The sequence below is a fragment of the Carassius carassius genome, chromosome 48 (assembly GCF_963082965.1).
Source record: "Carassius carassius chromosome 48, fCarCar2.1, whole genome shotgun sequence".
Lineage (NCBI taxonomy): Eukaryota > Metazoa > Chordata > Actinopteri > Cypriniformes > Cyprinidae > Carassius > Carassius carassius.
In genome coordinates, this window is record NC_081802.1 from 242,052 (window position 1) to 257,496 (window position 15,445).

General features: G+C 43.1%; 2 protein-coding genes across 2 annotated transcripts; both read right to left on the reverse strand.

Annotated features, from left to right (window-relative positions):
- Positions 1-452: 452 nt before the first annotated feature.
- On the reverse strand, positions 453-10,311 carry LOC132131490 (ATPase family AAA domain-containing protein 3-like). The gene is made up of 16 exons (XM_059543531.1): positions 10,000-10,311; positions 9,841-9,917; positions 8,719-8,820; positions 6,434-6,493; positions 6,296-6,365; positions 6,047-6,212; positions 5,352-5,421; positions 5,119-5,274; positions 4,973-5,029; positions 4,774-4,899; positions 4,563-4,687; positions 3,898-3,949; positions 3,718-3,788; positions 3,464-3,631; positions 1,058-1,166; positions 453-891 (listed from the first exon to the last, which is right to left on the reverse strand). Exons 1-16 carry the CDS (start codon positions 10,202-10,204, stop codon positions 649-651), a joined length of 1,857 nt encoding a protein of 618 aa, XP_059399514.1. The 5' UTR covers positions 10,205-10,311; the 3' UTR covers positions 453-648.
- Positions 10,312-11,573: 1,262 nt separating this feature from the next.
- On the reverse strand, positions 11,574-13,912 carry mrpl20 (mitochondrial ribosomal protein L20). Its single transcript, XM_059543840.1, has 4 exons — positions 13,747-13,912; positions 12,102-12,212; positions 11,946-12,023; positions 11,574-11,866 (listed from the first exon to the last, which is right to left on the reverse strand). The coding sequence occupies exons 1-4, from the start codon at positions 13,831-13,833 to the stop codon at positions 11,669-11,671; spliced, it is 474 nt and encodes a 157-aa protein (XP_059399823.1). The 5' UTR covers positions 13,834-13,912; the 3' UTR covers positions 11,574-11,668.
- Positions 13,913-15,445: the final 1,533 nt, after the last annotated feature.

Sequence of the window (15,445 nt, forward strand, 5' to 3'; positions counted from 1 at the left end):
CCGGGACCTGAGGTAATAGATTCGGACCCGACGGGTCTCGGGTGCACTGTGAAGATCTCTAATCGGAAGGTTCTTATTTTACTGTCTATGGGAAGGTTCGATATATTCTAGAGAGTCGGTTCATCTCAAACGGATCTCGGATCTAGCACTGAAGAGTCTGAATCATTTTGGTGAATCGGTTTGATCGGACGATTCTTGTAGACGAAAAGTTGCATATTGTGATTAATTTCATGTCTTTTTTTGTTTCACTGTTTTTGACTCCGCTATATTAATTTGATTGTTTGATTTATGAATTATGATAATTCAGAATTCAGAATTGATCTGGCAGATACTTTTATCCAAGATAATTTACATTGTGTTGGCAAGTGACAGAATTTCATAAAATGATTTGGTTATTCTGTAAATGAGCTGAAAATCATAACTGGTTCCGTTCAAACTCAAATCAGACGTAATAAGAAATGAAAATTGCTTTACTGTCAAGACATAAAAACAGTTTCCATTCATTTCATGTGGACTTGTTTCCAGTCTCTCAGTGATTATTAACAGTTAATTAAAGTTACAGACTTGTGATCAGTAAACATCGACACAAACACACATCAGACAGACACTACTGCAGCTCTAATCGTTATTAAACTGAACAAACGAGCATTAAACTGGAGTCCCGTCAGGTTTGCTCCGGTCTGCTGGCACTTCCTGTAGAGGGCGGAGCACTTCCTGTGCCTTGAGCGGGGGAGCGGAGCCCTTGGTGGGCGTCGTCCGGCCCTCGTTATCCAGAACCCCTTCTCCATGAAGCCAGTCCATCTTCTGCTGGTGCTGTCTCACAGCGTCATCCACCCGCGCATCCATCATGGCCTCGGTCAGTACACCATCCTCAGAGGAGTACGCCGCCGCCTGACACACACACACATTACCCATGAGCCTCTGCGGCGCACGCCTCATCACACAAACATTTTAACACGATTCTATTTCTGTTATTGAGTGACGATTTCAATCATTTTAATTTAGAAGTTTGAGTGTATTTGCGTGTAGCGTTAACATCGTTTACAGACGAACAAACCTGCCAAGCGACTGCGAGTTTGGAGATTTCGCGTCCAGACATTCCCTCGACACGCTTCGCGATATCCGAACACATCAGTCCGTAATCAAACTGAGCCAGCTTCAGCCTCCTGCACACACACACACACACACACACACACACACACACACGTCAGGTCACATGTTCAGTTCAGTGAGCGTCGTGCAGCATTTTAATGTCTGAATCAATGGAAGCCGGTTTCCGCAACGGAATAAATAATAGAAAAAGGCAATTGCAACTTGTACTGAATTGAACTGTTAAAAGAACAAAACTAAAGTGATGCAGGTAATAAAATGACACTAAAGTTTTAAGCTAAAAAGAAATAATAAAATAAATAAAACTAAAGCAAAAAAAACTAAAAATGACAAAGTATGAAACAAGATTCAAAATGCTAATAAATGCAAGTATAAATAGTATAATACATAGTATGATATAGTATAATTTTTTAATTATATAACATTATAAAAAATTAGTACAGTAACATTGATCTGAACTAATGAGGAGTCATTACACGAGCTGAATGTGCAGTTGAGTGCAGTGCATTGTGGGACACAGGATCTTGTGCAGTCTAAATTATTCTGAGTATGTTATTTAGCCTCTGTGTGTGTGTGTGTGTGTGTTTGTGAGTGAGTGAGTGTGTGTGTGTGTGTGTGTGTTTGTGAGTGAGTGAGTGTGTGTGTGTGTGTGTGTGTGTTTGTGAGTGAGTGAGTGTGTGTGTGTGTGTGTGTTTGTGAGTGAGTGAGTGTGTGTGTGTGTGTGTGTGTTTGTGAGTGAGTGAGTGAGTGAGTGTGTGTGTGTGTGTGTTTGTGAGTGAGTGAGTGTGTGTGTGTGTGTGTGTGTTTGTGAGTGAGTGAGTGAGTGAGTGTGTGTGTGTGTGTGTTTGTGAGTGAGTGAGTGAGTGTGTGTGTGTGTGTGTGTGTGTTTGTGAGTGAGTGTGTGTGTGTGTGTGTGTGAGTGAGTGAGTGAGTGTGTGTGTGTGTGTGTTTGTGAGTGAGTGAGTGTGTGTGTGTGTGTGTGTTTGTGAGTGAGTGAGTGAGTGAGAGTGTGTGTCTGTGTGTGAGAGAGTGAGAGTGTGTGTGTGTTTGTGAGCGAGTGACTGTGTGTGTGTGTGTGTGTGTGTGTGTGTGTGTGTGTGAGAGAGTGACTGTGTGTGTGTGTGAGTGTGTGTGTGTGAGAGAGTGACTGTGTGTGTGTGTGAGAGAGTGACTGTGTGTGTGTGTGTGTGAGTGTGTTTGTGAGTGAGTGAGTGTGTGTGTGTGTGTTTGTGAGTGAGTGAGTGTGTGAGTGTGTGTGTTTGTGAGTGAGTGAGTGAGTGAGTGTGTGTGTGTGTGTGTTTGTGAGTGAGTGAGTGTGTGAGTGTGTGTGTGTGTTTGTGAGTGAGTGAGTGAGAGTGTGTGTCTGTGTGTGAGAGAGTGAGAGTGTGTGTGTGTTTGTGAGCGAGTGACTGTGTGTGTGTGTTTGTGAGCGAGTGACTGTGTGTGTGTGTGTGTGTGTGTGAGTGTGTGTGTCTGTGTCTGTGTGTGAGAGAGTGACTGTGTGTGTGTGTCTGTGTGTGAGTGTCTGTGTGTGTGAGAGAGAGTGAGAGTGTGTGTGTGTCTGTGTGTGAGAGAGTGACTGTGTGTGTGTGTCTGTGTGTGTGTGTGAGAGAGAGAGTGAGAGTGTGTGTGTGTGTGAGAGAGAGTGAGAGTGTGTTTGTGTGTGTGTGTGTGTGTGTGTGTGTGAGTGTGTGTGTGTGTGTGTGAGAGAGAGTGAGAGTGTGTGTGTGTGTGAGAGAGAGTGAGAGTGTGTTTGTGTGTGTGTGTGTGTGTGTGTGTGTGAGAGAGAGTGAGAGTGTGTGTGTGTGTGAGAGAGAGTGAGAGTGTGTTTGTGTGTGAGTGTGTGTGTGTGTGTGTGAGAGAGAGTGAGAGTGTGTGTGTGTGAGAGAGAGTGAGAGTGTGTTTGTGTGTGTGTGTGTGTGTGTGTGAGTGTGTGTGAGTGTGTGTGAGAGAGAGAGTGAGAGAGTGTGTGTCTGTGTGAGAGAGTGAGAGTGTGTGTGTGTGTGAGTGTGTGTGTGAGTGTGTGTGTGTGTGTGTGTGTGTGAGTGTGTGTGTGTGTGTGTGTGAGTGTGTGTGTGAGTGAGAGTGTGTGTGTGTCTGTGTGTGTGAGAGTGAGAGTGTGTGTGTGTCTGTGTGTGAGAGTGAGAGTGTGTGTGTGTGTGTGTGTGTGAGTGTGTGTGTATGTGAGAGAGAGTGAGAGAGTGTGTGTCTGTGAGTGAGTGAGTGAGTGAGTGAGTGAGTGTGTGTGTGTGTGTGTGTGTGTGTGTGTGTTTGTGTGTGTGTGTGTGTGTGTGTCTGTGTGTGAGAGTGAGAGTGTGTGTGTGTGTGTGTGTGTTTGTGTGTGTGTGCTCACTGGCGTCCTCCAGTGGCCGGCTGCAGCACGTATTTGTCGAAGTAGAGTCGTACGAGTCTCTCTCTCTCCTCGAGTCCGGGCAGCATGAAGTTCACGATCTCATCGATTCGGTCGTTTATGGCCCAATCAAACTGCTCCGGCTGATTACTGGCCAGAACCAGCATGAACCTGAAACACACACACACACCACATCAGCTGTCTGTCTGTCTGTGTGTGTGTGTGTGTGTGTGTGTGAGACAGACAGGTGTGTTTACTTGTTGCTTTGTTCTCCGGTGCGGTACAGGAATGCGTTCAGAGTCGCTCGGAGATCCTCGCTGATCTTCTCCTGAAACACACACACACACACACACAGATGTATCACATGACTCCTGCAGTGACACACACACACACACAGATACACACATGCAGTGAAGGAGAAGGAGTGTGAGACTCACGGTGGATCTCTTGCGCAGGAATGCATCAGCTTCATCCACAAACAGCAGCAGCCTGGAGAACACAGCAGAACATCACCATCACACACACACACACACACACACATCACACATATTGAGATTTAGATGTTTTTGTATTTTTGTCAGAATATATTACAGAATGAATTAAATCATGTATACAATTTAAATAATTTTTTTACATTTAAGAAAAAAAACAAATTATAAAATAAATATATTTGATATATAATATAAATACATTTTAAATAAATGCATTTATTAAAAAAATACTTTAGTTAAATAAATATATTAAGAGTATTATAAATATATAAAATAATATATAATCTAAATAAATATTTATAAGGATATCTAATACAGTATATTATTTATATATATATCAGTATAGCAACGTCAATATTTTTGTCAGCATACATTATTATTTTCAATTATTTTTAAACTACGGAAAGTGTTTTTATGCCATGATGTAATTAATGCTTTTTACATTTATCACACACACACACACACACACACACACACACACACACACACACACACACACACATATATATAAACTTTATGTAAAAACAATTTACATAACTTAAATATAACAATAATATTTTATTCTTCATAAATATAACCATTTATGAGAGTATAGTGTGTGTGTGTCTGACCCGCGGCCGCTGGTTCCTGCCCAGTCGAACACCTTGTGCATCGCGGTCACTCCGTCTCGACCCATCGGGGCCACGTCTCCTCCCGTCATGATGGCGTAATCCATCCCAGAATGCATCGCCAGCTTCTGCTCACAGCCAATCAGAGGCGGTTACACACACACACGTGCGCGGCACTGCGATGCGTCTGAACACGCGTGTGCGCGAGCGGTACCTTAGCGAAGAGAGTCTTCCCGGTCCCCGGCGGCCCGTACATCAGGATGTTCCGGTACAGCCCGCGGTTCTGTCGTGTGTTCCTCGTTGCTATGGCGATGTCGCGCACGCGCTCCTCCAGCGTCGGCTGCAGGGAGACAGGAAGTGAGACGCGCACGCTAACAGGAAGTGTGTGTGGAGAAGGATGAGCCAACACTCACGCTGAGCACGACTCCCTCCAGCGCGTCCTGCGGTTTGCTCTTCAAACGCTTCGCCATCTGAAACAACACACACTCGCATGAGCGCCGCCACACACCTCACTTCCTGTCTGCACAGGAAGCACTCATCATACAGACGTCCGTCGTACCTTGACGGGGTGTTTGAGGGCTTCCACCACAGTGAATCGGGATGTTTCTCGCACTAGTGAAGGTTTTCCTAGCCGAGCCTCGATGTATCGTCCGGCCACAGCGGTCGCGTTACGAGCAGAATAAACACCGACCGCCAGCAGCGTGAGACCCGCCACCTGCAGGAGACACAGAGCATCACACACACACACACACACACAACCGTCACACACACACCGCACACGCCAGCACTCACCGTCGCCGTGACTTTATCCCAGTCTGATATAAACGTGCGGAAACCTTCCCCGAACACAGCGCCGGCCGTCCTGAAACACATCATAAACACTCACATGACCACATCTACACCTGGACATAACTGCATTTTTAATTCTGGTACAATTATAAATATTGTGCATATAGTTTATTTTATTGTGCATTATAGTATTTTATATATTTATTGCCATTATTTTTCAGCACAAGTGTGTAAGTGAATTCATGGCCGAGCATCAGAATGGAGAAGATAGAGGATTTAAGTGACTGTGACGTGGAATTGTTGTAGTTTCCAGACGGACTGGTCTGAGTATTTCAACAACTGCTGATCTACTGGGATTTACACACACAACCATCTCTAGGATTTACAGAGAATGGTCCGAAAAAGAGAAATATCCAGTGAGCAGCAGTTGTGTGGACGAAAATGCTCCTGTCAGGACAAGAGAAGATTGGAGAAACACTGCCTGGTCTGATGTCACCAGATCTCAACCCAATAGAGCAGCTTTGAGATGTGGTGGAACGGGAGATTCTCATCATGGATGAGCAGCTGACAAATCTGCAGCAACTGTGTGATGCTGTCATCTCAATATGGACCAAAATCTCAGAGAAATGTTTCCAACACCTTGTTGAATCTGTGCCATGAAGAATTAAAGTAAGTGTATATTAAGTAAATAATAATACCGTATGGACTCGAGGACGGTCTGTCTGTGTTCGGCCGCCTTCAGTCGGATCTGTTCGCGGATGATGTCAGCGTTCTCTCTCTCCACACGCCCACGAGCTTTAGACTCCGCCTCCACACGCAGCATCTCGTTCTTGTGCCGCAGATCCATCTCGTGCTCGATGGTCGCTGTGGAAACACACACGCAATCACGTTCAGACGACGGAGAACACAAGCAGCGATTTCTTCAGAATGATATCAGTTGGTCTGACCTTTCCTCATGGCTTCCTGTTTCAGCACAGACTCTTCCTGTTTGCGCAGGTTCTCCTCGTTCAGGAGTTGCTGTGGAGGAACAGAGGTGTTAAACATACGCATGTCAATCAGGAGTCAGAGAATCTGCAGAAACACACCTGCTGCCGGAGCTGGTCATCGTACCGCTGCCGCGCCAGTTTGTCCTGATACTGCGCCCTCTGTGGACGAAACAATCTTCAACATCCTGACATAACATCACATGATCACCATCCTCATCACCGTCATCTTCATAACATCACATCACCACCACATTGCCATCATCACCATTGTAATGGGGACCATCATAACATCACCTCCTCACCACCACCACATTACCATCATAACATCACATCACCACATTACCATCACATCACCACCATCATCACCATCACAATCATCATCATTGCTGTCATCATCATAAAATCAACTCCATCACCATCACATCACCACCATCAAAAACATCATCAGATCACCACCATCATTACAGTCATCACCATCACATCACCACCATCACCATCAAAATCCTCATCACATCATCACATCACCACAATCATTACAGTCATCACCATCACATCACCACAATCATTACAGGCATCACCATCACATCACACCATCACCATCAAAATCATCATCACATCACCACAAGCATCATTACAGTCATCATCATCACATCACCACAATCATTACAGTCATCACCATCACATCACCACCATCAAAATCATCACCACAATCATTACAGTCATCGCCATCACATCACCACCATCACCATCAAAATCCTCATCACATCATCACATCACCACAATCATTACAGTCATCACCATCACATCACCACAATCATTACAGGCATCACCATCACATCACACAATCACCATCAAAATCCTCATCACATCACCACAATCAAAATCATCATCACATCACCACAAGCATCATTACAGTCATCACCATCACATCACCACAATCATTACAGTCATCACCATCACCACCACCATCAAAATCATCATCACATCACCACAATCATTACAGTCATCACCATCACATCACCACAATCATTACAGTCATCACCATCACCACCACCATCAAAATCATCATCACATCACCACAATCATTACAGTCATCGCCATCACATCACCACCATCACATCACCATCACCACAATCATTACAGTCATCACCATCACATCACCACCATCACATCACATCACCACAATCATTACAGTCATCACCATCACATCACCACCATCACATCACATCACCACAATCATTACAGTCATCACCATCACCACCACCATCAAAATCCTCATCACATCACCACAATCATTACAGTCATCGCCATCACATCACCATCACCACAATCATTACAGTCATCACCATCACATCACCACCATCACATCACATCACCACAATCATTACAGTCATCGCCATCACATCACCACCATCACATCACAGTCATCACCATCACCACCATCACATCACATCACCACCATCAAAATCCTCATCACATCACCACAATCATTACAGTCATCGCCATCACATCACCATCACATCACCACAATCATTACAGTCATCACCATCACATCACCACCACCATCAAAATCCTCATCACATCACCACAAGCATCATTACAGTCATCACCATCACCACCATCACATCACATCACCACCATCAAAATCATCATCACATCACCACAATCATTACAGTCATCACCATCACCACCACCATCAAAATCATCATCACATCATCACAATCATTACAGTAATCACCATCACATCACCACCACCATCAATATCCTCATCACATCACCACAATCATTACAGTCATCGCCATCACATCACCACCATCACATCACCATCACATCACCACAATCATTACAGTCATCACATCACATCACCACCATCAAAATCATCATCACATCACCACAATCATTACAGTCATCACCATCACCACCACCATCAAAATCATCATCACATCATCACAATCATTACAGTAATCACCATCACATCACCATCAAAATCATCATCACATCATCACAATCATTACAGTCATCACCATCACATCACCACCACCATCAATATCCTCATCACATCACAAGCATCATTACAGTCATCACCATCACCACCATCACATCACATCACCACCATCAAAATCATCATCACATCACCACAATCATTACAGTCATCACCATCACATCACATCTTCACCAACAAAAACATCATCACATCACCACAATCATTACAATCATCACCATCACATCACATCACCACAATCAAAATCCTCATCACATCACCACGATCAAAAATCATCATCACATCACCACAATCATTACAGTCATCACCATCACATCACCACAATCATTACAGTCATCACCATCACATCACAATCATGATCATGCACTCAGAAGTGTCTCACCGCCTGGTTTTGTTTGGTCTCCTCGTTCAGAGTCTTCCTGCGCTCCTCAGCATGGATGCGGATCTGATCTCCCTTCAGCTGCTCCAGCGCCGCCTCATACTCCTGAAACACACAAAACACGGAGTTAAACTCTAGAAACAAATGACGAACAATCGCCATCTGGTGTGTTTGTGGCTGTTTTTATTATGAAGGTGCTGTAAATTAAATCATTACGTATTCTATCATAATTCTACAGAGCTATTTTGGACATTCAATATTTGAATGAAGGTTTTCTACTCTTTTTTTTGTTTTGGCTATCCGTGTCCACTGTGGGATATAACAATAAAACAGGCAATCACAAATTTATTTCATAATTCAGACTTTTTTCTCCTCGCTATTCTGACTTTTTCCTTGCAACTGAACAAAAAAAAAAGTCTCAATTGTGAAATAAAGTCACAATGACCTCTTTTCTTTTTTAATCCATGGCAGAAGAAAAACTCTTGCAAAATGAATTCAAACCAAGATATTTTTACTTAAAAATAAAAACTAAATGTTAACAATAGTGTAAACATCAACGTGTTTTTGTGGCATTGTGAAAACACTATATCTCAAGGAGATTTATAAAGATTTAAGCATTTCTACCTAAAAATAAAGAAACGCCTGAAACAAATCTCTAAATCTAGCACCCTCTATTCTATTATAATTCTATTCATACTTCTCTTCTCTGACACTAGCAATCTCTACTCTTTTTCTATTGTATCTTGTCTTCTTTTCATTCGGTTCTTTTGACTTGTTTTGTTTATTTGAAAACAGACCCTCTAACACTAGCGTCCCTCGTTCTTTTTCTATATTTCTTTTATGAATGATAAAAACACCTGTGCTCGTGTGCTGAGACGTGTCACTTCATACTGATGCTCTTTGGTTGTTTCTGATTGTTTCTACAGGATCAAAGAGTCGGCTATATAAACATGAAAATATCTGATTCCTTCTCATGGAGTCCTGAAAACAATGATTATTATTAATGTTCAAATTAAAACATGTCAGAATTGTGAGCCAAACTCCGAGCTGCGAGAGTAGAGTGTGTCTGTGCGTTCTGAGTGTATAGTTCAGGGTCAGGGTGGTGAAGGCCCGGATGAGGAGTACCTTGACACGGCTCTGGTGCTCCAGCTGCACGGTCTGCTCCTGCATGCGCGCCAGGTCCAGAGCCTCTTTGGCGTGACCTGCGGTCACAGGGGCCAAACATCGTCAAACAGCACTGACCTTTGACCTAATGCCCTTCATACACTCGGCTCCGCTACTCACGCGATCGGTCCAGCTCTTTGGCCGCCTGCGCCGCGCGCTCCAGCCCCGTCGGGTCGAAGTTGCTCCATTTGTCCTTGGGTTTGTCACCCGAACCGGAGCCACCGCCGGCCGCAGGAGGAGGAGGAGGAGGAGGAGGAGCGGACGGAACCGGAGCGTCCGGCGGAGCGCCGCTCTGACCTTTATTGAGCCCGAAGAGCCACGACATGATCCGCTGACAGACCCAGAACAACCGGACTCACACACACGCTTCCACCGGGCGCACGAGTGTCACGCCGCGCTCTGCGCACGCGCACTGCTCCTGACGCGCCACCGCGCTGCGCTGATTGGCTGACGCGCTCGTCCTTCAGAAGGTCAGGGAGGAGGCCACGCCCCTCGACGCGTCAGAATGTAGCGTCACTTGCGAAAGTTTCCAAGGCAACATTTCTCATTTTTATTCTGATGTATTAAACGAAATAATTAACACAGACGCATTAAAAATAGTAATACAAATTATTACTTTGAAATGAAAATATTAATAAAAGGTTTAATTGTATGTAAAGGCTAAGACAGTGTTTTGCTGTAATTTGAAAACACTACCAGGAAATTAATTCACACAGTATTAATATCAATCCATCAATTATGTTTATTTCGGTCCCTACAGCCAGCTGTTCACAATAAATAAATTAATTAACATTAACAACAAGCCTGGCTTATTAAGCTTACCCTTTATTCAGATTTAACAGATACGTCACCTTTCCACTAGATTTGATCAGAGAACACACGTTACATATTACATTTCCCCAAATCTACATACTTAATTACAGAAATACACATTCAAAATAAGTCGTATAATTATTGAACACCATGTTTTTTTTACCATTTTCTTAAATTTGCAAAGTGAATTTCATAATGTTCAGAACTGTTCCAGATTTACCCCTTTGACAGATATACATTATATACACCGAATATAATTCTGTAATTATCTGACAGTTCATATTAGTTACCGAAAGTTATAACATATAATAAAATACACTAAAAAGTTATCAAAACTATATGAACATATTTAAAACACAATTAACTAAAATTAAAATGAAAGCAGAAAATATAAAAATAATAAAAGTATAACAGTATTCCATTGATACTAAAATAACACTGGTTAATAATACAGAGAAATAATGCAACTTTTACTATGAACTATTTCATTTATTCAATGTTCTATTCATACATTATTTATAACGTATCATCTGCATGAGCGGTCAAATATAATGTTTTAGAATAAATGAAAATACCTCAAAACATTAAATGTAGTTATTTTCTAGACATATATTTATGTTTAATTGTATTGCATTTATATGGTTTTATCAATCACTACACATGCTTAGATAAGTCAAACATATATTTTAGCATTCATATGGAGGTCATTTTTCTACAATTATTTGATGTACAGTAAGTAACTATCATAATAGAATGATATGATCTGAAGTTTGCTGAGTTTCATAAGACTGTATATGTAATCTGTAATTGTTCAGTTTTTGACTGTATGAAGTGTGACTCGACAAGACATGATGGTGATCAGAAATACAACACAGCAGCCATTAAACAGGAAAAGGCTTTAATGATGTTCATGAACACACACAAATGACACTTATTTACAGGAACACATCCAGACAGAGGTCAGCAGGGCACATGATCAGCTGCGCTGTGATTGGCTGATTCCCTGCAGCTGTGTGATGCGAGAGAAGACGCCGGGTGGCTCCGCCCCCTCGCCCAGCGCGGCTCTGAGGCCCTCGGTCCGGCGTGCCTGGGCCAGTGCGGTCAGCGCCTGGAAGGAGCGCGGCTCTGTGATGGACAGGTCACACAGCACACGTCTGTTCAGCTCCACGCTGCACTGTGAGCACAGACAGAGGGTCAGCACACACACACACACACACACACGCCGGGACTCATCTGACCGTCGTCACACTGACCTTCAGCAGGTTGTGTATGAGCGCAGGGTACTTCATGTGCTGCTCTCTGCTGGCCGCCGCCAACCGCTGGATCCAGAGCTGGACACACACACACACACACATCAGAGCTCAGTGTGAGTGACTGACAGGTGTGAGGTCACATGACTCGTCACATACCTGCCTCATGCTGCGTCGCTTGGCCTTCCGAGCTTTACTGGCGTAGATGAACGCCCTGCGGACGGCGCGCACCGCCAGACTGTAGCAGCGGTTCTTCCTGCCACGGAAATGCTGCAAAAGACACACTGTTTGGTTCCAGAACATTCCCAAAAGAGACAATATAACTAGAGATGTAATGATGAACCGCTAGCCGGTGGAAAATCTATTCAAATATGTGACGATTCAAACCGGTTGAGATGCTAAACAGATCCAGTTTCATTTAGTGGTAGTTTATATGAATGTGTGTCTGAGGGGAGTTTAGATGGCATTTTTTCTGTTCATCTTGACTCTGTATAAAGCATATTAAAGTTCATAAGTGCAGCGGTGCTTTGTTTACAGCGGTAACCAAGGAAACGCTTTAAGCTCCACCTGCTGCAGTGTTAATAAGTGTTTTGTTTACAGCGGTAACCAAGGAAACGTTTTAAGCTCCACCTGCTGCAGTGTTCATAAGTGTTTTGTTTACAGCGGTAACCAAGGAAACGCTTTAAGCTCCGCCTGCTGCAGTGTTCATAAGTGCTTTGTTTACAGCGGTTACTAAGGAAACGCTTTAAGCTCCGCCCGCTGCAGTGTTCATAAGTGCTTTGTTTACAGCGGTAACCAAGGAAACGCTTTAAGCTCCGCCTGCTGCAGTGTTCATGAGTGCTTTGTTTACAGCGGTAACCAAGGAAACGCTTTAAGCTCCGCCTGCTGCAGTGTTCATGAGTGCTTTGTTTACAGCGGTAACCAAGGAAACACATTAAGCTCCGCCTGCTGCAGTGTCATGAGTGCTTTGTTTACAGCGGTAACCAAGGAAACGCTTTAAGCTCCGCCTGCTGCAGTGTTCGTAAGTGTTTTGTTTACAGTGGTAACCAAGGAAACGCTTTAAGCTCCACCTGCTGGCAGAGAGTGAATCTGTTTCTCATTCAGCTCGTCTGCTGTTTCTGTTTCATGAAGATATTTTTTATGCATAGTTTCAAAAATCTCCATTCATTGCAAAATGATACAATCTACCATTTAGATTACAAACTGCTCATGTTGCACGTATACAGCATCTTTGTCTGGATCATGATTAAAATGCAGGGGTTGCCTCTCATTCTGAATAGAAAGAGCACAGACAAAGCCTTGTTTTGTTTATATGAAGAGATTTCTTTCATTTGTGTTATTTATTTGATTTGGGGCTTGTTTTAAAATCTCAACTTAGATTTGTTATTTACATTTAAATTAAATTTAGTCATTTAGCAGATGCTTTCATCCGAAGCCACTTACAGATGAGGACAACAGAAGCGATCAAAACCAACAAAAGAGTAATGATATGCAAGTGCTATATTAGTATATTATTATAGTGTTCTATTTCAATTTCACAAAGAAATGTGCAGCATATTGTCCAGGCAATAATAAAAGGACACATTTCAATTATAATGTCTTAAATCTAATTTTATAAAAATCGAATCGAATAAAACTGAATCATGAGTTGAGTGAATCGTTACATCACGAATCATAACGGAAAGTTTTCTTTATCTGAATATACCGCTCCCAGAACATTATTGGGTAACAGTCTCCAGCTCCGCGTGTGACTCTGCTTCGGATCTCAGACACACACACACACACACACACACACACATCTCACCCGCGCGCTCTTCAGCAGCTCCTGGACTCTCCAGTACCGATCCGGTCCGCGGTTCCGGGTCCAGCAGGACAGCGTGAGGAACACCATGATGATCGACCAGAGTGACCTCAGCCTCTCGTGCGCTGCTGTGTGTGCCTGCACCGGAGGAGACGTGAGGTCACATCCGGGTCATACGAGCGGGACAAAATAAAAGCACGATGTAACGCTTTTATATATATATATATATCTGGTAATTCAAAATTTAAATATTACTCATTATCAAATGTACTTTATGCCTAAGAAATAACATTATATATATATATGAGTGACATTCAGCCAAGTAAGGTGACCCATACTCAGAATTTGTGTGCGTGCGCACTCACACACTCACACCCGGAGCAGTGTTCATCATTTGTGCTGCGGCGCCCAGGGAGCAGTTGCGGGTTCAGTGCCTTGCTCAATGGCTCCTCAGTCGTGTTATTGCCAGCCCGAGATTCGAACCCACAACCCTAGGAGTCAAACTCTCTAACCCCTAGGCCACGACTTCTACGTTTAATACGATCGGTTATGGATTATGTATGTGTGGCACATGGGTCAGCATCTAAAGATGAGTTTAAAATCAGAGAGTACTTGTGTATGAAACACTAACATTCAGAATTCCCCAAACACTTTCCTCTGTCGGGTGTGTGTGGCTCCCTGCACATGCTGGAGATGATGGGAATGAAAAGCAGCAAAATGTGTTTGGAAGAGTGGAAATAAACACGTGTATATGAATATTAGCCAGCTAAAAGGGACAGATCAAAAAGATGTGACAAAATCAATGGAACAAAGAAAATAAAATCAGTTCATTGTGGAGAGGAAGAAACAGCAGACTGTGTTTTATTGCTTAGACAGAAGGTTGATTCACAGAGAGACATTCTCAAGAATAGAGTAAGAGAGAATATCAGTTATATTCTTTAAAAAGCTGCAGATCAACAAGATTAATAAATAGAATTTGTGAAATATACGTTTATTGATTGTATTTGTTTAAAGGTCAATTTTTTTTCCGTGTATAGTGATTTAGATCCCAAGTCCACACTCCAGAGAGCTGTTTACCAGCCACCTATACAAACCGAAGAAGAGGAAGAGGAAGAGGAAGGGTCAGATGTCCGGGGTCACGGTGAGATCCGGTGCTGATAGATCAGATCTATCAGATCACCGGGTGTCGTTCCGTCGCTGAACACTAGAGGTCAGTGTCTGTGTTCTGATTGGCTCAGTCTTCCAGACCTGAACACGTGTCTGTAGATCTGCTCTGAGGAGCGTCTGTCGTGTTTCAGCTGTGGGCCATCATCAACATCAGGAACCAGATGGACGGCACGCTGACCTTCAGATCAGGAGGAGTGTCTCTTCATCAGGTTTGGAGAAATGTAGCACTGCATCAGTGTCTCATCAATGGATGCTCTGCAGTGAATGGGTGCCGTCAGAATGAGAGTCTGATAAAAACATCACAATAATCCACAGCACTCCAGTCCATCAGTGAACATCTGGAGAAGACAAAAGCTTTAAAGTTTAGAGCTGTTTAAACGCTGCTTGATCTGTGCAGATTTCTCTCCTGATTCAGACCAGAACACTTTTTCACTGGAGGAAGTGTTATTAAGGATTATAGACTCTATGTGTTTGAGTTAAAATCATCTTAATGCTGGATGGGTTTCATCTTTTGTCTTCTCCAGATGTTCACTGA